Genomic DNA, 24,788 nt, shown 5'->3' with positions numbered 1-24,788 from the left:
TTGTTAAATATTTCAGCAATAAGACTCACTGGTTCTCCTCCTTCCTTATGGCCCAGAAATTTTGTCCCCCAAGAATACAACAAATCAGAAAGCAGCTTTTAAAAAGCCCCTACAGAATGGACCCAGAATGTTGCACAGAACAGTAGCACAATTTATTCTGATCAGTGTATCCAGGGATTTCAAATAAAACCTGAATCCCCCCCTGTAAATGGCAGTTTTAATTAGAAGCCGGGTTCTAATTCAGGCTCCTTAACACAGAAACTGCTCGAATGCAGATTTTAAACACAACACCAGGAACCACAATTATTTGTTTTCAGCTGGAGTGGCTGGGTTTAAAAGCTCCATTTGTACTGGAAAAAAGTCAAGCAATAAGATCATTGAGAACTTCCTGCAAAACATGCAGCGGTTAAACGGCCTCTTGCTTTCTCCTCCAGCTGTTTGAATACGGAGCTCCTTTCCAAGTGACAATGAGCAAACAGGCATGACTCTTGAGGCCTAAACAATTCTGACTTAACTGACTGGTCAGATCTTTTCAGAAGAGCCTTTCCCAGCAGGATGGAGGTGCGCTGAGTCCTTGGGTTTTATTGCACGGAAGACAAGGTATTTTTCACTCCCTAATACACGGCTGCATTTATCCTACTTCCCTTGGTAGTCGCCAGGTTAAAACTCACTTAGTGGTTTGTTCACCTGAACTATTCCTGTGTACCCGCCTCCCATATCATCTGCATTCCCCACGTTGGCTACCCATACACTGAAACATCAACAAGGAGAGCAATAGCTCAGGCTGTGAAGAGCTGGTTGGAAAACAGATTTTCTGTCCCATGAAAAAAAATTGAGAGTTTGAAATTTTTTTCATCCCAAATCAAAATTCTGAAAACATTCGTTTCGGATCAATCAAAACTTATTTTGATTTTGACCTTTTTTATTTTATTTTATATAAAACAAAGAAAATTTGGCATGAATAGTCATTTGGAAATAACTCTTCTAGATCCATCCAGCTTCCAGAGTTACCTGTGCACCACAAAAACCACCACCACAATTAGCACCATAGTTTCAGTATATGCTCCTGGAGTGACTGGCTCGTGGAGCCCGAACGCTTAGGTCTGGTTGAGGCACAGTGGCAGAAGATGGTGTTGGGGAAGCTTAACAAGAATAATACCTAGTTCCTTCTAGAGTGATTTGTATCCACAGAGCTCAAAGCGCTTTACAAAGGAGATCAGTGTCATTATCCCCATTTTACAGATGGGGAAACTGAGGCACACAGCGATTAAATTGACTTGTGCAAGGTCGCGCATCATGCCAGTGGCAAAGCTGGGACTAGGACCCAGGTCTCTTGAATCTCAGCCCAGTGTGCAACACACTAGGTTTGCTCTGCTGCTACTCACTGCACTGGTTTGGGGGAGGTAGGGTTTTGATTGCTAGTGCCAAGAATTAAATTCATATTTATAATTGCACATATTCCATTTTTAAGGAGTAAGACACATGAGCACCAGCTTGGGGCTGAAAAAAAAAAAAAACATTGAGAAGTACAAAAGAGGCATTTCAAATGAAACTGGAAGTCTAAGGAACCAGTTTCTTTCTCTCCTCAATATCAATCTCTAGGAAACAAACAAAAGACCTTTAAAATATTAAGATGTTATTGGAAACAACAAAAAACACGCCAATAAAAAGCAGCATGTAAATGGATCAGCTTTTATTCAGTGTTATTATTGCTCTATCAGTTCTGACAATTAAGTTGGCACATAACAAAATAATGATTTTGGGGACAGCAATGAGCATTAAATTCTTTTTTCATTATTTTTTAATACTCGTAATATTTTCCTTTGGAAAAATGATAAAAGAAAGCTGTGCGCATCTCTGGTCTTGAGCCTAGTCTATTCGCTGTATCAGGACTTCTGCAGTTAGTCAGTTGGGGTAAACTTCCCCCAGAGTACAGTTAGCAGAAAGACACTTCCCCCCCCTTATGAGCACACATTGGGCAGAACTTTCCGCTGTTCTACACCCGGTTGTGTTAAATGTTGGAAAGCCCCACTGCTGTTTGCATTTCGATTGGTGCAGATCAACACCGGTAATTCTCTCACAACAGCCAAAGATTGTCTCATACTTATGTTTGTAAGGTACATCTGAGTCCCTATATTCCATTCTACTCTCATCACCAGGCTTTTCATTCTCAAGCTTGGTCTGCTCTCTGACCCTCCAACTTCATTGAAACTTAGTATCAATCAGTTCCTTACAACACTCACTTCTTTATAAGATGCAAAATCTTGGTTCAAAAGATCATCATTTACCAAGAGAGGGGGAACTTCACACATATACCACAAAAGCTTTGTATACTGCTCCTACAGTATATTAAACCCTCAGGATGACTGATCTCTCAACAAAAGGGGCAGATTGCTTGCTTAGAGTCAGTTGCACTAAGGGTAAATCTCTTAAAAGATGCATCTACTCCAGTTGTGTCCCTCTGAAGTACAAAATGAAGGAAGGAAAAGAGTCCTTTTGAAGTTCAAATGCTCCAAACTAGCCACAGCCCTCTGGCTGTGCATTGCGTGCAGAAACGTCTTCATTCAAATACTGAGTTTACTTAACACACAAAACGTGTTTGCAGTGGAGTTGTTCGCAGCCTCTGATATTGTCCAGCTCTGCCGCTGCTAAGTGGCATCTCTGATGGTCCCCGCATTTGCGTTAGTGTGTTGGCCAGACGGCAACCACAGCAATTGCAATCAGCAACAACACAATCACCACCAACATTCCTGAAACAGACAAAGCAAAATTAAGTTACTCTCTTCATCTTATCTGAAGGATTTTTTTTTTTTAAAGGAAACTTACTTTTTGAGTCCCCTTACATCACCCTAAACAATAAGGGTTAGAAACTTGGCTACCCAAAAGTTTTCAATTCTAACTAAAACCAGATCTTTACATGTTGTATATGTATAGAAATCGGACTACAAAAATAATTTATGAAAGGGTAGTTTGCTTAAAGCTATCAGGACTGACACTGTATATTTGGTCTCTGGTTCTGTCTCCCCAAGAATAACTCAACTATTCTACAGGTAAATGATTTAAAAAGTCACCACACAACTTAGCCTTGTCCTGAAGAGACTTTTATACACAAGATTAACATGACACTCTCCAAGCAGTCCCATTCAGTTAGTTAAAAACATGCAGGATTGATGAAGTTTAGTAGAATTTACAGAATCATAAATTAGTTTTCTCTCTCTCTCTCTAAGACATGTGAGTGCTAAAATTTCATAGGAAGATTGCTGCCAGGACCTAAATAGTTTTACTACAACAAGGCAAAATTATTTGCAAAGCAAAAAACCTCACCAAACCGGTGCAAAACGAATCTGACTTAGGAAAATGAATGGCAATGAACATTTAAATATATATATATATATTTGAGAGCACTGTGCCAAACCATGCAGCAAACCTGCTTTGTGCGATATGCTGTACATTACTGACAATCTGGGTTTACAAAATGTTATGACAATTTACTAGTTCAGGTACAAAATTCACTCTTAGCAGGAGAAGAGGGACAAAACTATTCACATATTAAAAAGAAAAAGATTGCTCTAGGAAAATGACAGACTAGAATTTTGCAAGCCCTCTGCATTTGAGTCTCACAAAGCTCTCTCATTCACAATACGGACTGACTGAAAGCTGGAGATAAAAGGACAGTGGTTTTCCCAGAGCATGTTTTGTGATATCTTGCTAGATGAAGCTAGTTCTGCTGGAGTACTCTCTAACCTCCAAAACATAAGGGAGATAACCTGCCCCTCTTAGCTGAAATACAAGTTTTACATCTTGCAAATGGAGTGGATCATTGCAAGTTTTGATAATAAACCCTTCTCTTTCCTAAACAATGACAAGTCCCCCAGCATTAGAACACCTGGCAAAACCTCCTGGATAGCTTCACAATGTCCTATGCATTTCACTTAACAGAACACCACACACTGGCTTCCCCGCAGATTAAACCATCTTTGAATTATTAAACAGACTTTTTTTTAAAAAAACATCCGCACTAAAGTATCCCCTTTAGAGTCGGGTGAACCATATTAGGGCTCAAAGAGTGGAAAAAATGTCCCTTCCATTTGGTCTGCTAACAGATGACTATTACTCAACCACTTACAATATTTACAAGTCCAGCTCATAGCAATTAAAAAGGATGTATTAAAATAAACTTCTTTTTCCAAACTGGAAAGGATATTAGACATGGCTCTTCATAAATAGTGTCATGTTTTCTGTGCAGAAACGGCTTCTATGCCAGTGGGCCATATTTTTTTCCAGTGAAATGTGGTTGCCACCAACTTTATTTTTTATCTGAATTTAGAACTAGTACCACTTGCCCAGTCTGACCCAGTCAATATCTCATAGCACTAGACATGCATTTGGCTCTTCCTAATAAAGTTGTTTGTTAAATTAACACACCAGAGAAGCCAATATTAGCATGCTTACCCAGTGATAAACAAGTCAACTATTGTAGAGTGTCAGACATGTTTAATTTGGCCTAATACTTGTTTTTGGCCATCAGCTCTGATTCTAATTGGGAAACTCCTAGAATAATCATAAATCTCAGGGTAGGTAACAGACTCTTTAAAGAGCTGTTGGTGCTGCATAGGCCCCACAACACTCACTGATGTTCAAAGGGGGCGTGAACCTAACTTCCTTAAGCACCTCTGAAAACACCTGCTACGGCTGCTTATCTGTACCTGAAGTCAAGAAACTTTCTCCCCCTCATGTTCATTTACACAGCAACCAATGACCATGTGATGGAGCACTGCCACATTTCACAGGGGAATAAGCCACAGGGTCAGAGGAGTTTTTCGTTAACGATCCTGTTACCATACACACACCCCTGGTACTGACTACCACAGAAGAGGAAAATGAAAGCAAGAGATCCATGCAGAGTAACTCACACACAGAACCCTACCCAACAATTTCTACATGGCGTCTGGTAATTTTGAAGTGGAATTGTTTCACGAAATTTATTTGCCATTCCCCATCCCTTCCCGAATGACCTGTGATAAGAACTGATAGCCCCGCTGGTCACATACAGCATGGTGAGAAAAAACTGGCTGAAGTGCTGGCAGAGTACTCAAGCGACACGTGACTCTTACCTCTTCTGTACATGATATGTAAGCCCCCCAGCTCTCCCAACACTAGCCAACACCAGCATTTGGAGGAAGAGCAGCTGTTGAGAGCTAAACCCAGGCAGCACTAAGGAGAAGCCAGTAGGAAGAGAGAAGTGATTCACAGATCCTCTCTTCCTGTGCAACATCCCCCATGATCACAAGCATCTGCCTTCAAACTGTAAGCTGATCTGCAGCGTCGGGACCCTCTGGGCTTTCTCAACACTACTGGAAACTCCAAAGAGCCAGGATGGCAAACTATGCAATGGTGCTCCAGCCTCCTGGCTCACCATTGCCCTGGTGAACTATCCATTTGTGACCTTCAGCCTTGATTATTGCAACTTGCATCAAATACTGGAGCCACATGCCCTGAAAAAAGCTCCAGCAGCACAAAACATTCCAGCCTGTCAGTTTAGCTACACAGGTTGTCACTGACACATCGCCCTGGCTGCCCATTTAATAGAGAACCTTGCTATAGTCAAAGCCCTCCCGCAGCGTTAGCTCTAACTACCTAAGAGATCAGCTCTCCCTCCATAACCATCATCTCCCATGACAGCAGTGCATCACTGAAGCCATGAGCCAACAAACCAAGACTCATAAGGGCAGGAGACAGACATAAGCGGGAGCTAGACTTAACCTATGGAATTCATCTCTGGAAGGTGAAGAGAGCAGACACAAACACCCCTCCCTCACAACATTGCAGGGCTGATTCTCAGCTAGCAAGATGAGTCCACTGGAGCTATGCAGACTTGCAGCAGGTGAGGCTCTGGCCCGTAATCAGGGAACTTGCTCCCCAAGAAGGAAGAGAGAGATTGAGGTTTGTTATTTGCGATTTTGGAGAGGCACTGAGGACTTGTCTACACTGTGCATTAGTCCACACTAGAGGAGTGTAAACTCTAGTGTGTATTAGGATGTCGTGCCCTAACTGTACCCTGCCGGCACACTTTCCAAGTTCCCTAGTGGGGGGGAGGGATAGCTCAGTGGTTTGAGCATTGGCCTGCTAAACCCAGGGTTGTGAGTTCAATCCTTGAGGGGGCCACTTAGGGATCTGGGGCAAAATCAGTACTTGGTCCTGCTAGTGAAGGCAGGGGGCTGGACTCGATGACCTTTCAAGGTCCCTTCCAGTTCTAGGAGATGGGATATCTCCATTAATTTAAATTTAAATTTAGTGCACGTTAATGTAGATATTCCAGTGATGGATGCTAAAACATGAGCACAGATAGGTAGAGAGAGAGATTTGTTTTTCCTTTATTAAAGGAAAAAGAATGGTGCATTTAACCAAACCAATTAACTTGGAAACTTGTACTTTGGCCCTTAACTTTCAAAGGCATTAGATGGAATTTAGACTATGACTGAGTTAAAACATGGTTAAAATGTGTCTCAATTTTAAAATTTTACTGTACATTTTGGGGTGTTTCTCTCCGATGGCATGGTTAGGAGTGAACGATGCTGCTGGAATTGGGAAGAAATAAGGCATGTGATTATAGTGACACACTTTGGCTGTCCAATATGTTTTTGCGCTGTAGGAAAAAGATTTAGAGGGTGAAAATCCTCAGTGCAGTTTCGCTGTAACTGAATTCAGAGGTTTTAGCAATTAAGAGACAACTGAGATTGGTTTCTTGCAAAATACAGGTGTGAATTTGTAATGATACAAACTAAAATTAATTGGGCATAACTATTCTGTGACGACTCCCAAGAAAATCTGTTTATCAACAGAATTATTATATAGCAGGATTTCAGGAAAGTAGAGGATTAATCAAAATGTTGCTAACATGCAATAGGAGAATGACCAGGAGATTTAAAAGAAAGTGAAATACAACAGCCGGAGCAGCATTGCATGGTGAAAAATAAAAAACTAAGTTTTGCTTCTTGAAGGAAACTGGTATACATAAAGTTAGACATTTCATTTGGAAACACAAAAGTAAGCAGCAGATGACCACACATGATGTGCATCATCAACAAATACTTTTAAGCCTATATGGAGTAGACAATTCCAAGGATATGGATTTATAAAGTTGTTTTGTACCCATTAAATTGCAAAATCTGTGACATGCTTTCATAAATAATCTCATTGACACGATTTGACAGTAATTACGCACTCTAGATTCTCTGCCTGTTGGGCTTTTCTTGCTTCAGGACTGTGAAGTGTAAACATCCCAATCACTAAGGAACATCTCAAAGAAAGTTCACACGGAACAAACTCAGTGATGAGGTAAGCAGGACTTACAGAGAATGGAAGAAACAACAGATGCATGTGTGAATAGTATGGGAAATGTTGATGCAGACCTTCGTTTAACAAGCTTACAAAGAGGAGAAGGTGAGAAAAGCAAGTTGTAATCTGCATATAATCAATGGAACAAATCAGCAAACATGAACCACTGGAGAATGGCCAGCTCTTTTGTAGTTCCTTAGTCCGACGAATTTGGAATATGGATGCTGCTGAAGGACAGCCAATCCTGGAGATATAGGGAATCCAGAATGCTCTCTCCCAACAGGCCCTCTGTCTAAATCTCGCAGACATTAGCAAGGAAATGATACACTACAAGGCTAAGCTTTTGAATCTCCACCAAAACAGGAGCTCCAGTTGTATTTTGTACAGCACACAAACTGGATCCACCAGGATGCTCACCCATCCAAGAGTGGCAAGGGTGAGTTGAATAATACATTTGCTGAATATTGGGGAAGCTAGCGGGTTCACAGATACTAACAGACCATAACCTGTGGGCTGTGAGCTGATAACTCTTTGCTAGTATGCCGGGCACAGCTACAGAAAACACCAGTCTGTCCTTCCTTCATTAGTGACCGAACCACTGGGTCCTTCTACTCCCACCCTAGGGAGTGAAGATCCCCTTCGCCCTTGGGAAACATACCCACTTCCCGCACGCAACCCCAGAGCAGGAGAAGGTTCGCTCACTAACCCCTCTCTTCCCAGGTGAGGGGAGTGCAGAATCCCTCCACCCCTGAAAAAAAAAATAAAAATAAAAAAAAACCAACAAACAAACAAACAAAAAAACCACTTCAGGAAGCACTTGGGTCAGTTGGTAGATGCTATGAAGATAGTAAGTGGGGGGTTGGGAAACTGGAGGCAACTGCGATTCATTCTGGTATGGCTTATGATTAGGATAATCTTGCATTGATATACTGTCTTTGACCTAACACGCTTGGAGGGATATACAACCAATACATAGGAGTCACTTCATCCACCACTGAAATGCAGCCACCTCTGGGATGAAACTAGGCAGCTGTTTAACACACAGAAGCACCACGAAAAGGATTGGCAAGGAGGCCAATATCTGTTCCATCTGAAATTGCAGGAGGAATTTCAAGAAGGCATGAGATGGGATTTAGCAGGACATTTTAACATTCTACTTGTACGTAGACCTGATTGAAATGAAAAATTTTGATAATTGTTTCAATAATGGGTGTGATAAAAAATTCAAAATATTTTTAAAAACTGAAAAAAGCCATGTTAAAATGGGTCCTTTTTGAACACTTTAATATGGAAACAACTTCAACATGTTTTGTGAAAAGAGTTTTTTGGACCAGCTCTACCCCTGACTATGATCAGATATTAACAAGCAGCAATCAGGGCTGTCCATCTTTTTCAGAGGAGCAAACCCTTAGCAGTACAGAGCTCCCTGCTGATCCCACACCAATGCCAAAGGGTGAGAGAGACACTGAGTGGAACCTCAACACCGCTTCTGAAGAGTCCCATTCCTGAACACACTTTGGTTAGCTTGTGAGAGCTCATGTCCTGAGCTGAACAGTGGCCCAGGCTGCAGGGACTGTTTGTACATGTAACTTTACAACATCCATGCACGAGTTTCAGATATGCTGGAAAGATGGGTAAAGAAATATCTGCTAGAGAGCAGAATGAGACCATACAATTCTTTTCCCCATTTATAACCTAATCATCAGGATTTAGCGCTACCCTCCCCCTATCGAGCAGTTTACTATGTCATTTACTGAATAAGACAATCTGCCTTAAAAATGATAATGAACCCCACTAGTTTCACCTGCGAATGCCTACTGCCAACCAGAGCCATACCCTGCATCTGCCATCACTCGTCAAGAATCTCTGTTACTCCTGCTGCCTTTTGGAATGGAAGCGATGGGAGCACCTGAGGTTCACCATTTCTTTAGCATACTTCTAATTCTTAACGGTAATGATTGTCTGAACTTAGCAGAAGTTTCTGCACAAGAGCACAACTTGATGAAGAGACTGCTCGTCACATCGGCCATATAACAAGCACCCAATTCTTGCTTGTCAAGTCAACGTTTAATGCCCATTTTCTAGCATGCCAATATTTAGTGTGAAATATCCACTTATTGTGCTGAATATAGCTCCTGGGAAGTTGAGCGTGTTTAGAGTCTGGCAGCAATTCAAGAGCCTTTGAAAAGGCATTCAGGAACTCTGTCATAAATATGTCTTGTTTTGACAACTCCCTCTTGAATAAGTGTCAAAAATTTCTGGTTTGCTTCTATCAGACTATTGATTTACCATTAAAAGTCACTCCATACCTGCTGTATACTGACTACTTACATTTAATATGGTACCAATTAGGACATACAGTAATAAGCTTCTAAAAGGGGACGTATAACATTACTGGCTACATGCAAAAGTTTCAACAGTCTGAGTATATGCTGGATAGACAGTGTGGAAAACATAACATTAAGTTAAGGATATTTCTCTTCAGTGTATCATTTGCAAGCAAGAAGCAATTCATTTCATTTCTATAATGAAAAGGCATTTGCTTTGTAGCTGAAAAGCTTTTCTCATTCACCCTGCATGCAAGCCCCACAACTCACTCTGCTGCTAGAGTCTAGATCCAGAGGGGGGACGTCTTTGGGACCCTGATTACAGTATAGGCAACAGCAATGGAAGCTTCCCCACAACCACCCCATCAATCTGCTAGATGGGAGTGAATATAGATATTAAGAACTGCAAGACCCCCAGTTCATTTCACATAGCTACCCTATGGCAGTGGGATAGGTCACTACCAAGCTGCGTCAGATACAAACAAGTGACACCAGCGGGAATGCCTGGGCATATCTGACCCAGTCCCCTGAGCCACCTACTCCCTTATCAGTTTGACATTCTTGAAGTGAGGCGCTGGTGCTGACACATCTGCAGACACTAGGAGGAGTGGATAAGTTACTCTTGAATGGCTCTGCCCCTGGCTTTCTTAGCGGTCCCACGGCACAGTGTTGGATAACTGTCCTCCTGCCTGGGCAGCTCTCCTGCATTTTCAGCACACAGTTCCATCCTGTCACCATTCTTGCTCACCACATCCATGGCGCTGTCAGGAGAGCTATTGAGGGAACAGGTGTTATCGTGTCTACAATACAGATATGATGCCCAGCTCCACCTCTCCATTTCACTGCACTCATTGTGCGCAGTTGAGAGAATTACCCACTGCCAACCAGAGAATGGGGGTTAGCTGGCTAAGCCACAGCACAGGTAAGAATGCCGTACGGTTCGCAGGCAAGTGGAAACAAGACAATGTGAAAGAAGAATATAGTGAGGGCAGTGCGTTTGCTGCTCGTTTCTCAGACTCGCAACTTGAGGGTCATCTTAGATCGCGGCTGATTCTGTACCTCCAGGTAGCAGGACCTCCCAAGAACAACTTTTACCATGTGAGCTCAGCACAAAGGTTGCACCCTCTCCTTTCAGATGGAGGCTTCCCAAGGCCTTTACCACTTTGAGACTATATTGTCGTAATGTGCTTTAAATGGGGCTGCACCTTAAGGCTGGCCAGAAACTGCAGCAAGCGCAGATCGCAGCTACTGGCGTATTAAAGCGTTTCACTCAAGAGAACACACTACACTTGTGCTCTGTGCAACTGATGTCCTGGTGAAATTTAAAGGACTAGTTTTGACCTATGCAAACCCAAAGGGCTTGGGCCCTCAAAGGTCTGAAATCTCTTCTCCAGCCCCCAAGGTGATACCACGGCCTCTGCAAATATCTCACAGCATCTGATTTTCAACCATGGAATTTGCCACTCCCCCTTGGTTTGGCAAATCCAGGTTTGGTGCTGAGAGGCTCATCTGTTTTATTAGGCTTCTCTGGAGAAAGATGGTGAGAGAGGGACCATGGGGCGCTGGATGCAGCTGAGAGGGGAGAAAGGAGGGAGGGTGAGAACTCTACTGTGAAAGTCCTTTTATGGTCATTTTAACTTGCTGAGTTCTGAAGCATTTTCATAATCTGTGTTCTGCACACAGAACACTGGTGGCACCTTTAGAATCAGGAAGAAATAAATAAAAGCATATGGCAAGGATAGGCTCTTCCCCTCTTACTGATGGCTCATGTCCACCACTTTGCATTTGAATTCACAGTCTGGGGGTTCCCATAAAGCCCCAGCTGTGGCTAAAGAATCATATCACTGCTGTGACCAGGAATGCTTTTTTCTTCTTCTCCACATCAGAGCAGCTGTGGGAAACATCTCCTTTGGATGTGAACTTGACTAAGCAATCCATGCCTTTGTCACTTGGAATGGTGTGATGAACTCTACAAGGGCTAGACCGTAAAGCCAGCTGGAAACTGAACTTGATGCCAAATTGGACCACCCATTTTGTAAGCTGTGTGGGTTTTGGCTTGGTTTTTTTGTATATCAAGAACACAGGAAACTAGGGTTCAGTGCTGTGGGCTAGCTGCCTGCTGGTTTTCTGGATGGAGTTTCAGGTGCTTAGTTCAACCTAAAAAGCCCTAGATGGTTTAGGACCTGCCTTCATAAGAGGCAACTCTCCATCGGTTCCACAGTTGTGGTTAATGTGGGTGCTTGTAGAGGGGACTCCAGCTCTACAGAGCATTCTCTATGAGAAGCCCTCAGCTGTGGAACTATCTTAGGCCCTTGACTCAAAGTAGCTCAGGTCTGCTGACCTTTGGGGAGCCCTGCAAGGCCCTTCTTTTTGCTTTGTGGTGATCATTTATGGGGAAGAGGGTTGGTGGGGAGAACCTTGCCCATTGGGAGTGGAGCCTTGTTGGAGGTTTTCTGATGCTTTGCTGCTGGTTTAGGTGTATTGCTATTCTCAGTGACATCAAAGGTACCTCTTCTGTGTCATTATGCAGTGACATAAAAATAATAAAAATATCAGATTATGATTTTAAAGAGCCTGGTGTAACATTACATTATCTGGATGTAATGCTACCTATGCCAAGAAAATTATATCCCTGCAGAACTGTGTACCCAGAGTTTAGGAATAAGTCCTCAGATTTGGCACAAATGACATGGAGCGTTAACTTATAAACACAGTATTTGCTTTACAGAGGGGAAAGCAGGGAAGAGGTGAAGTTTCAAGGAGAGACTTTAGTGTCACTGCTGCCTTCTTTGTGAACTTCTTTTTAATGTCCCAGTTTAAGGAAAAATACCTTACCTGCTTTTTAATTAAGTGAATTTTTCAGTGTTGCCAGGTATATGGCAAAAAATCTGTTAAAAACCCTTTATCATTAGACATTAGAGAACCAACTTGGAAGGCTATAAATTCAATTTATACACCAAAGTCACTAGTTTTATATGACAAACAACCTAACACATTCATCTTTCCTTCATATTCCCTAAAAAAAAAAAAATCACAACCCCACGCTCCCCCCCCATCCCAAAAGCCATAAAACCTTTCCGTCTAACATTTTTTCTGTTTTAATGTGAGACAGGGTATTCGATTTGTATTGCATTAAGAACCACTTTAGTATAAATCCCACACTATTAAGCTGGCTTGTATGTAAATACACTCCCTGATTGCTACACCTGCATCATTTGAAACACATCCTCTAGAGGCCTGCTCGTTATTAATTTTGTGACAGCCAAACTTTTTTCCCCCGTGTGATATGTCGGTGTAAAAGGCAGCAATTTCACATTATCCTACACCCCCACCCACCCAAAGAAACCTAGACACTTTATTGCTTTTGACCTTCTTTTTAACGGGTATGACTTGAGAAATTTAATGTTACAATTGTACTTCTCAACTCTGACACCAAAATCATTGGCAATCCTCCAACAAATCAAGCACAGACTTTGGGAACAGCTAATAAAGGCTGAGAGAGCCATATGGTTCATTGGGTCTAAAGAAAAATGAATATGTCTGAAAGAAGCTGAGCGCTCTGAGAACATTTGCATTTGGAGGAAAGCAAAAGCTAGGTTACTCTCTGCGATATGAAAATTTGACAAGTTATCAAATTTGGAGTTACACATAAAGTTCCATATTAACTGATAATCTTATCAAAAGCTTTAATGATCTGAGTGCAAACGTGTGAGGTTGTGTTTTTCTTTGTAACAATCCTTCAATCCATCTGGTTAAATGTATGACTGAAATGGTGCCCCTGCTCTTCCTTTTTGCCACGTAGCATTGGAAGTCAGCTGTAGTACCAGAGTGGATGCTTGGTCACAATAAAGTCTTATAATTACCATTAATACCATCATTTGCCATCAGAGCCTGAACATGTGTTAGTATTTACTACCAAGTGATGACTGCTGGCAAAGGAAATAAAGTGAGGATGAATCAAAAGCAAAAGAAAGAATGAGATGGGAATTCATATGTCACAGTCAGAAGAAGTGTGCAGTGAGTTTAAATCCAAAATGTTTAGTGTCTCCATGATCAAATAAGCTCCAGAGTTTATGGTCCCAAACCACATGCACACCCCAACGGAATGAAAGGAAATGAGATAAGTGTTCCCCCTAAGCTATCATTGTTCTATCTCAATTCATTTCTGGAGCTATTTTTTAAATCTGTTGCTACTTTTCTAAAAACAAATCAATGCCAGAGGGTGTACTCAGCTATTTCCAAGTGGGATTTCAAAGACTTTCCAAGTTCTTTCAGGAAAATTTGATTTTTAATATCCAACTTCAAATTAACCGTGAGGAGGATTACTTCACTGAGCATAGTTATAGCATTCTAAATACCAGAAGCTTTTCTCTTTATAGTTTCCAAATACCTCTTTTGTCCTTACAAAACACTCTGGTTTATCTTTTCTAAGGTACACACTTTTTTAATAAGGGTATGTCTACACTACCCGCCGGATCGGCAGGCAGCGATCGATCCAGCGGGGATCGATTTATCGCATCTAGTCTAGACGCGATAAATTGACCCCCCGAGCCCTCTCCTGTCAACTCCTGTACTCCAGTACCACAAGAGGCGCAGAGTCAACGGGGGAGCGGCAGCAGTTGACTCACTGCAGTGAAGACACCACGGTAAGTCAATCTAAGTACGTCGACTTTAGCTACATTATTCACGTAGCTGAAGTTGCGTAACTTAGATCGATCCCCCCAGAGTAGACCAGGGATAAGGTATGTTGGCAATGCCTAGAGTGGTTGAGGTCTATTGCTTTAAAACAATATGTAAGCATGACTTAGCTGTAGACACGAAGTCAGCAACCAGTTACATTAGAAGGCAGGTATTTGAGAGAGTAAAAAATGAATGGAAGGTTCTCCAAACATTTTAAAGAAGGGGGGTGCATCTTATCTTTGTTATACAGATAGGGCAACTGGAGCACAGACACACTAAATGATTTGCCTAAGGCTACGGCTACACTACGAGGCTTTTAGCAACACGGCTGTGCCGCTACAGCCGTGCTGCTTAAAAGCGCACAGTGTAGCTGTTTGTCAGCAGGTGAGAGCTCTCCTGTCGACAAAAAACGTCCACCCCTACGAGTGGCAGCGGCTTTGTCGGCAGGAGAGTTCTGCCGACAAAGCACTATTCACACTGGTGTTTTTGTTTTTTTTAAGACCCCTGAATGACAAAAGTTGCGCAGACGAAGTGCCAGTGTAGACAAAGCCTAAGAAATACAGAAGTAGACAGGGACAGAGCTGGCAATAAAATCCATTAGTCCTGACTTCCAGGCTAGTCTGCTGGATAGGGAGCATGGAGCCAGATCTGGTTAACCTGAACTATTATGCACTTTTTATAAACAATATAAATAAGTTCATAGTACAATCATAGAAGAAGCATTTCCACTTACGTTTTTCAAACCACCATTACTGGATTACTGCAGCTGCAGTGAAGCACATTAAAACAATTGATATTCAAGCAATTAGCTACCTGAACTACCCCTACCTCCATATGAGTGCATAACAAATGCAACTTAAAACAGTTTTAGACAATTCATCACTGCCCAGAGACATACTGGGTGTAGATTTACTAGTAAGGATGGTCTAAGCTTTTTCTAACCATTCGAAACCATAAACATCACTTATAAACACTTTTGATATTCCCACCTAATATTGCGCTCACATTTCAGCAGAGAGCTCTGACTAGGCAATAGTGTGTTTAATTTTCTATACTGTTACTAAGATGCCGGGCTGATTACAGTCTACAAAAAAGCTACTTTGGGGCAGGAGACATCCTTTTGTAGTGTCTCCCCAGCACCTCGCACAGCGGGGTCCTGGTCTGTGATTGGAGCTCCAAGGTAGTACCACAATACAAATACTAAAAACTAACAATGTAAAAACACAGGTTTCCCCTAAGAGTCAGTTTGGGTGTTTTTCACACATCACCTGTTTTCTGGGTGGGGTTGGCAACATCCTCTCACCTCTGTCTGATGCCTTTTATTGATGTCTGTTCTACAGGAAGCATCAGATAGATGTTTGTATAGAAGGTCACCAAGATCTCATAAAGCGAGAAGCTGGAAACATTCAAATGCTTTTTCCTTTTGTTCTCAGTAGTGTGACTTCATAGGCTTTCCTTGTCCATCCCCACATTGCTATTATCAATCTATTTCCAACCCCAAAGGTCATCAGCTGACACAGTTACTAGATTTTCAGATGTGGCTTATTTTTTCTTTTTTAAAAACACACACATTTTCCAATTTTCCCCCTTGCAGCTGCCTTTCCCTTACATGAGCGAGACCTGGATGTAAGACGGGTCAAGTGACGTGCTGCATTTCTGAATAACTGCGTTATACTTTGGAACGGGACTCGTAAAGGTTAGAGAAACTCACAAGCCTGCACTAAGTTTTACCAGAAGGAAAAAACCCAACCCCAACTAAACCATCCACGCTGGATAACAAGAAGAGAAAATCTCCTCTGTACCTGCGACACTGAAGGTGAAATTCGCCCCCTGCACAAGGAGCTAGCACAGGGCCTGGACACCACTTACATCCCTCTTAACCCCTTAAAAGAGTGCCTAAATGGTTCACAGGCCTCCCCTGCTCAGGCATATTTTACCCCTTCAGAACACAAAAGCTGATTACAGAGCTAACAAGGAGAGATTCTCTATGAACATCTACACTTTGCACCAAACTGAGAGGCAGGGCTAAGGGAGTCTGAAGTGGTTTACGCTTTCTTCCAGACTCCTCACAGCTTAAGATACAGTAATGTAGGCTCAGTCAGACTTGCACCTCACAAGGTGCCAGAAGATGGGTGGGTCAGGGGAAAAAACCAAAACAGGGGAGGAGGAGAAGAAAGAGTAAGCTTTACTGCAACTTATCCCTTTTCATGCGCTCTGGTAGTCACCTTCCCTGTGACTCTTGTGCACCCACAGTTGCCAATATAGGAAACATTTGTCAGGGACAATTAGTTTAGTAGGCTGGGGCGTGGGGGCCAAGAGGCTCCCAAGCACTGAAGGGTCATGTGGACGATCTGGTGAATTTATACCATTTTCTTAGGAGGGAAAGAGAAAGAAAAAACAAAAAAAAAGCAGAAATAATCCTAACGTTCAGCACAACACTGCTCCAGGTGCTTCCTTGCAAAACTGTCTTGTGAAAACGTTACTGCTCCTCATTCTGCTCCTCACACTAAAGGGACTTCTCTGCACTGGCATGACAACAGGCCTCCCACCAGGTCCTCACGGTTGGGTGCCACTCATCCTCATGGGTGGAGAGGGGCTTCCTGCAAGGGGAGGCAGCCAGCAAGGGGCACTGCCGAGCTGAGAGAGGTAAGCAAAGCAGCACTCCAGCAATTTGCCTGCCTGCAGCCCCAGGGCAGCACACCCTCTCTGGCACACCCTTCCTTGTGTGCACACATCCACGCACCCTCCCAAGCTCAGACCCTGCCACCCTCACAGATAGGTTCCTTACTCTGCTGCCCTCTCCCCTCCCGCACAATAACTAGAGCCCAGGCCAGCAGGAGGATTGCAAGTGATTTTCCCGGAGGGAAGATGGCGACAGAGTGGAGCACCACTGAGATGCTAGTTCTTTTCCTGGAGTGCGGAGCAGGCAGCTGTGGAGGTCCTAGACCAGGGAACTGCTGGCACTCCACTCCTCCCTCTAGTATGAAAAAAAAAAACAAAATAAAAAAACAGTGGTTACCCTCCCTGCTAGGCTAGAACTGCCTGGAGCAGACGGGGCAGCCGAGTGGGGAGCATACGTGCCAATGACCCTAGGGCGCTGGCTGGGACACCAAGAGCCTGGGATGGGTATTCAATCCCAGCTAAACCAGGACTGTTGGCAGATGTGTCTCCAGGCCCCTCAGCGTGCGAGTTACACCAGCAGGGCTTCCCTTACAGTCCATCTCAGCGAGCCAAAAAACACTAAGGGCATAAGTGACACATCAGTAAGCAGATGAGCGCTGGTGCCCAAGGGATCCTGACTGGGCCTATATTGGGGTCACTTACCCGCTGAGGACTCTGGAAGGGTGGAGGTATGTTACACCCGCTTAGACACCAGCCCTGAATTTGACCTTTCATTGTAAGCACCATGAGGAAAGATGCGTGTCTTCCTCTGTGTGTCACACTGTGCTGAGCATGCCAGTCAAGCTCTTCGTAACAGAGAAAAACAGGGAAAGCAAGCAAAGATGGGGAAATGGCATCAGACAATGTACCTCACAAGGCTTCCACTGCCATGTTTCACAAGCGAATGCAGCGGCAACGCAGGGCATGCTGCTATTGCCAATTTATGCAACAGCTTCCAGGGTAGTTCCGGGTGTGGGTGAAGGGGGACAATTACACAAGCTTGGGCTGCCATGCCTGCTGCGTGTGATGGCAGTTACAAGCACTTCTAGGCTTTTTAAAGCCTGTCTGAACATCTGAATGGAGACAATTTGATTGAAAAATATGGTTTTAACCACCTCAATTGCATGGAACAAAGCAGCAGGGCGCTGGCTAATATGCCCATGTCATTACACATGGCGTGTGTGGGAGGGAAGGAAGCAGAAGGAAATATAGACAATGATAGAGTTGGCCAGAAGTGACAATTCTGTTTCGTAGCAACTTTCAAGGTTTCCAAATCTGTTTTTGTTCTGCACTGGAACAACCCAAAACCTTCCCAACATTTCCATGAAAACAAAACTGGCGGATACGTCTGGTTTTGGACGCGAGCACGTGCTGCGTTTCTCCTGGTGGTTAGGGCACTAGCCAGGGATGTGGGATACAGATTCAAGTCTCTGCTCAGACTTATTCTAAGTGATCTGGGATGAAAAACTGCTCTGAATATCATAGAACTGGGCAGGGCCGGCTCCAGGCACCAGCGTAGCAAGCAGGTGCCTGGGGCGGCCAATGAAGAGGGTGGCGGCACGTCCGGTGGCAATTCGGCGGAGGGGCCGTCACTCCCTCTCGGAGCGAAGGACCTGCCACCGAATTGCCGCCGATTGCAACTTTTTTTTTTTTTTTTTTTTTGCTGCTTGGGGTGGCAAAAACGCTAGAGCCAGCCCTGGACCTGGGTTCAGGCTTTTAAGCACCTCAGTCACTTTTGAAACTGGGTCTTAGGGCCAGATTAAATACCTTTAAAAACCTGGCTCTCAGGCACTTTTGAAAATGGTATCCCTAGCCAATGAGACTTAAGTCACGGGGAAATAGGAGCTTTTGAAAATGGGACAAGCTTTGAAGGCACTTCATTTCTTTTTTAAACTCATAATGGCTGAGTTTTACATACAGACAACAAAACTTCCAGTGTCTCCATCAGAGGAGGATGGGGAGTGGAAAAGGAGAAGAGAATATTTAATGATTAGTTCCTTATGGTTCTTACATTCTTGAAGCATATTTCTTGCACTCCCTGGAACACTCGTGCATTCTTGATTGCAAGATGGCAATAAGCGATTTCCTTTAAAAGCATGGTCTTTTATTGGAATACTAAAAATTCCCTGAGAGCCAAGCTTTGCTTAGCTCTCACTCTTTCTTGGAGAGGCACCATCATCCCAATGTGTTACATTTCAAAGACAGCAATAAACATTTCAGCATGGTCCGTTCAATTCACTTCATAATATTGTGCATTTCTATTATAGCCCCACTAGCACCATAAATCACCTGTGTACAGATTAAGCATGAGAAATTCCAGCTCAAAAGGAGTGTGGATTTTTCTTTAAATTTTTTTTTTTTTGTAATGGGTGAAAAATACAGTCAAAAATGGAATGACTCTGGCAACCTCGAATATGGAGCTACTAGCAGGACCCATAAAATGGCAAATGCACAAGTACGCAGCACTGCTCCAGAATATCTGTGTGAGGTAAACCTACCAGAAAGGAAAATGCTGTTTGGGTACTGCATGGAGAAAGAGACATACGTTTATAATGTCTAAACAAACATCACGGAGGAAGATTAATTACATACAGCACATCTAAAGTGGTTACACACGTCCACTTCTGCGTAGCTGTTTCTTTCATTCTTAATTCACTCAAGGCCTGTATTACTGTTGGATTGTTACACCCTTCAGTTGCCTCCCTTTGCAATTTCCAATGGTCTGCAGCAGAAATGTACATTTTCTGGTGTGCTGAATATAAAGCTAGAGTAGCTGAAACATCACCCATGTTACTATGTCGGCTCTGGGAGAAGGAGCTTTTCCTTTAGAAGTGGCTGTGTGGCTATGGTTGAGGACTAGATGGTGGAGTGGAGATAGGGAGACCAGATGCCCCGATTTTATAGGGACAGCCCCGATATTTGGGGCTTTTCTTATACAGGCATCAATTATCGCCCCCTCCCCCCCTCCACACACACACACACACACACACACCCTGTCCCGATTTTTCACACTGGCTATCTGGTCACCCTAAGTGGAGATGTGTTCTGGCATCCACCTCTGACTTCAAGATGTAGTGCAGATGGGACAAGTTATTTGTTTTCCTCCCTCAGGGATTTCAAAAGTTTATGGTAAACTAAACTGTGTTAGTTTTGCTCATGTTTATAGCTAGACATGCCCTCGCTCTCACTTCTTTTTGTCTGCCTACTGCTGTCACATGCAGTAAGATTTCTGCAGACAGCTAGTTCTGTGCAGCGCATGATGCACTTGGCATTAGCTTTGTTTATCACCAACCCCTTTCTCTCCCCCCCGATGAACTCATAGGAGAGCACACATACTTTCTAGAACTCTTACCCCTTTGGTGTATCTCTCATGCAGCAGAGAACTTTCATAAAGGACCAATGGTTATTTTCTGGTAGCTCTGTCTACCAATGTTTATTTTATAAAATGAGGTATCAACAAAATATACGACGTGGAAGAGCCTGGCACACAAACAACAGGACGCTGTGGCCTAAGGGGGGAAGGGCTCCTTTGGAGCTGGGGTCACAATATTCACATTCAGGCTCAGCACAAGTGTTAACAGACTTCAGTGAGACTACACCTGTGTTTAAAGAAACACGCATGTGTAAGTACCTTCCTGAACTGGGGCCTTAAAGGAAGAAAGACAGTTTTCTGGTTAAGGCACTGGACTGGGCACTTATTCTTGGATCAATATCTGCTTCTGCCACAGACTGGGGGAGATTTGGGACAAGTCACTCAATCTCTCCGTGCCTCAGTTTCTTCATCTGTAGAATGGAGATAATAGCTTCTTAGCTCACAAGAAGGTTAAGGGGGTAAATTCACAAGTGACTAACAGACACTCAGATGCCACAGTGATGGGAGCCATTTACGTATCCTTCAGCAGGTCCATCCAACAGCCAGCTGGCCTACTCGTCGGGCAATGGCACTACAGTTCTCTTCTGTCTGCTTGTTCTGGAGGGGGCTCTGCCAGGGTGTACACAGCGAGCCCCAGTCCCTTTTGCATCCCCCTTCTTCTCCCCTTTGGGTTCTGTGATGATGGGGAGGGAGCAGGAGGGGGAGCAGGCCCTCCCACTCCACCGGCTCCTGACTCAGGGCCCAAAGGGGTGTTGCAGTGTGCAGACTACTCACCGGTCCACCCAAGTTACACTCCCCTGGGACACTTCCTACCAGGCTGTGGCACCTCTATTTGGAGCATGGTCACATTCCTAGCAGAATGAGCTTAGCCTGCCAGGGGGGCAATGACCCGTTCTTTGGGGCCTCTTGTGGGTTTCCAACTCAAAACCGGGGTGTGTGTGTGGGGGGGAATAATATGGGTCACCGCTTCCAGAGTGGCCTTACCAACACTGTAGTCACACTTCCAACAGCTCCAGGATCAGCCTCACTTCCCGGTGCAGCCTGTAACTTCTTTGCCCCAGGCCCCTACCTGTACCCTTTTAAACTGTTCCTCCACATGGAGCATGCCCTGTAGTTGCTTATGGGCCGGGCCTCCCTAGCCTAGTACTGCCCCATGCCTTGCTCTGGTTTACTGTGGGGCCTGTGAACTCCACCACAGTACCAAATACCCTGTGGAAACAAAGATAACCATTTACCTTATGATGATAGATACTGTGTCACGTTTCCCTCTTCCTAATATATGATCTCATGGACAGAAGGATGATAAGCACAATGCTTTCCAGGCCTATCGCTCCGGGCATTTACTACTGGGTGAAGCACTTCCTGCTCTGCGCAGCCCCCTAGGGTAAGGATCCCCATTGACGTTACTGAATCTGTTCATGCTAGTAAGCACTATGCCCAGTAGTCAGCAATTACAGTATCAGGCCTCAGTCCTACTGAGATGTAGGCAAGTAAACTCACGTGAGCACTCCCATGCGCCTTGTGTGTTTAAGTGTGTGCAGCCGCAGACCCTTGGTTTGTGCTCCTGGAGGTAGTGCCAAACACATGGAAGTCTTTGCATTCTAGTTTTTATAAGGGTGATGTCTCATCCAATACTAGTACATGACCTATGGGTTAGGAGGCCTAGTGCATCCTCTATTATTGTCTGCCAAGTGTTCACTCCCAGTCCAATAAGACTTGAACAGACGAGTCATGTGATTTTTTGTTAAAAGATTTTTTCCCTCTAGTATCCAAACATTCATTTCAGACACCATTCCCTCACTTTTCATTTCAGCAAGGCTAAAAGAAATGAACTGATCAGGCCAGCTCGGCTCCGGCAGCTGTTGAACTGAACGTAGCAAAGCCTACACCTTATCTTTATTAACTTTTAATTGTGTTAGGCTTTGTATTTTTAAATCCAATGCCATACTTTTCATAGTTAGGAAAATCTGAGGGCCCACTTCCCCACGTACAATAGAGGTCCTTTTGTACTTTACAGCTTCATTTTCATTCAGTAAAAACTACTGTGCTTTAATTTCTTCAGTTTCTAGTAATTTCACTAAATACAACGAGACATGCATGTTGTATGTAAGCCTATTAGCACAGCACACCTTCCTTAAGAAAATTTTTATATAAACTATCCATCGAGATCAATTCCTTCATAAGCTGATGTAAGGCAAGTAAATGTTATTTTAAGTGTTTAACAGTTACAAGTCTACTTGTGCAGTATTTTATATTCCGATTTCATAACTGATACAAGGTGTTCTGAGGAGGGGAAAGTTTGATTTTTTTTTAATAATACTTAAAAAAAAAATCAAAACCTGTTCTAACCATCTGCTGCAGTAGTCAAGGAGCACCTGCATACGGTTTTTCTAGACAATGCTACAGTGTTCCTAGGTTTCATGCCTTAAGCATTTAGTAGTTTTATATGAAATTTTATGAGCATCAAGTAGAACAGAAACATGCATAATCCTTCCAATGCATGCTCAATCTCACACAGGCATGGAGCTATTGGGGTGATGTTTTTCTCAACTATTTTAGGAAGACTTAAACAGTAGATGGACCTGGATAAGGTTAACACGCAAGTGAAGAAATATTTATCATCTCACAAATATGATGGTGGAAACAACTGCAACACATCTTTCCCCATGGTCCTCAGAAATTTAAATACAATTAACCCACTGCTAAGAAACCTCAAAATGTGTTCTGTACTAAATTGGGTAAGTAAAAGGTTTCCCCCAACTTTTGCTGAAACATATCTTTAATACCTGTACATTTGCTGACATATAAATATGGTACTTTTGTTGAGAAAAATTTTTTAATTAATAATTCAAACAGGAACAATATTCTTAGAAACGTGATCACCCTTTGGCAATCCAAAGGAACCAGAGCACCTAAATACTGCGGAAAACAGCAACTAAATATTGATTATTAATGCCATTTACAGCTGTTAATAAGAAACAACCCTTCTAAAAGTGCCAGTGGAAACAACAGACTGGGTGAGACATAGGATATTTCAGAAATAGCCTCCAGCCAATAAACACAGAATTGTGATGAGCAATTACATTCAAATTGCACAATCATTTTTAAAAAGTCCATGGGTAACTGAGTCTGAAGAATAGAAGGCTGATAAAATACCACAGTTCAGTAGCAATTTAAAAACCCTTGTTCATGTAGACCAAGTAGGGAATTCAGTCCTTCCTGAACTCCTGAAGTAATCTAACTGTTAACAGAAGTTTCTTCTAAAAAAAAAAAAGCATTTGTCAGAGCCCACACACACTGATCTTTGATTCCTAAATGCTAGTGCACAACACATAATTATTTTGGTTTTGGAAAACCGCTTTGTCTCCCATGTTGGGGTGGCTAATTTTTTTAAGGCCCTGTCTTGAGCGGTGCCAAAACTGTAAAATTTATGCAAGTACAGTACAAGAGGTTCGCTCTCATTTTACAGAAATGAAGTACAAAAAAAGACAGAAAATTCTCACGTTATTTCATCTCAATACTTTTCTAAACTTCGCTAAGTTTATCGGCTCCTAGCTCTAGTTCTCTGCCTTTGCCATCACACATGACAACTATAAGCTGCCACAGCAGCTGCAAAATAAATGTCTTTAAAGGAAATAAAGAAATAATTGCATTAAGAACAAAGAGCAGGAAAAAAAAGCCGACTGGGTGACATGAGTAATGCAAGGCTGAACTGGATATACCCATGGGACTCAATGTGGTATTTGTTACAGATTAATACAGGGTAACCCCTCTATACTCACTAACCACTGGAGACTTTTGTTCCCAACAGAGAAGGGTAGTAAAAACAGAAGGGGAATTGGGAGAACCTGCATACGGCAATAAGGTTTGAAACCATGTCCTCATATATACTGTATTGTGTTCTCATGCCCTGAAACATGTCCAACTTTTTGAACTCTTTATGGTGTTACTCCTTAAGATAGTGCCATAGTTACATATGGAGGTTCACAAAAAAGAAGTCTGTGTAGTGAATGCACCCATTGTAAGACAAAAATTGATCAGTACAAAATATTTTGTCGTGAAATTAAATTGCTTATCTTACTATACTGAATTTTCCCTTGAATCTAGTGCTGTAGTAGTTTTCATAGTTTACTATTTTTCTTCCTGGAGGTGCAAGGGGAATAAAGAGGCATATAAATCGTTGTGGCTCATTTGTCTGAATTTTACTGCTTCCCCTGAATTTAGGGCATTCCACATGCTTTTCCAGTACCACTGTTTTGATGGTATTACCAGGAGTGTCCCTTATTAATCACCTTGCCACTAAAGAGTCTCTCTGGACCATTTGCTTATTATAGACTTTTTCAATCTGTTTCAATTTACAGGTCTGTCGCATCTTATGCGCATTTAATATGCGCGATTTCAGCTTTATG

General features: G+C 42.9%; 1 protein-coding gene across 3 annotated transcripts in view; it reads right to left on the bottom strand.

The window, feature by feature from the left end:
• Positions 1 to 1,678: 1,678 nt before the first annotated feature.
• Positions 1,679 to 24,788, bottom strand: part of STX8 (syntaxin 8) — a 156,129-nt gene continuing 133,019 nt past the window's right edge. For all 3 annotated transcript variants that reach the window (XM_054048112.1, XM_054048111.1, XM_054048113.1), the window contains exon 8: positions 1,679 to 2,750. In XM_054048112.1, the coding sequence (XP_053904087.1) occupies positions 2,683 to 2,750 (68 nt within the window). In that variant the 3' untranslated portion in view covers positions 1,679 to 2,682. The remainder of the gene's footprint in view (positions 2,751 to 24,788) is intronic.

Source organism: Malaclemys terrapin, chromosome 13 (assembly GCF_027887155.1).
Source record: "Malaclemys terrapin pileata isolate rMalTer1 chromosome 13, rMalTer1.hap1, whole genome shotgun sequence".
Lineage (NCBI taxonomy): Eukaryota > Metazoa > Chordata > Testudines > Emydidae > Malaclemys > Malaclemys terrapin.
Note: the sequence above shows the minus strand (reverse complement) of the source record. Positions and strands in the feature narration are given on the sequence as shown.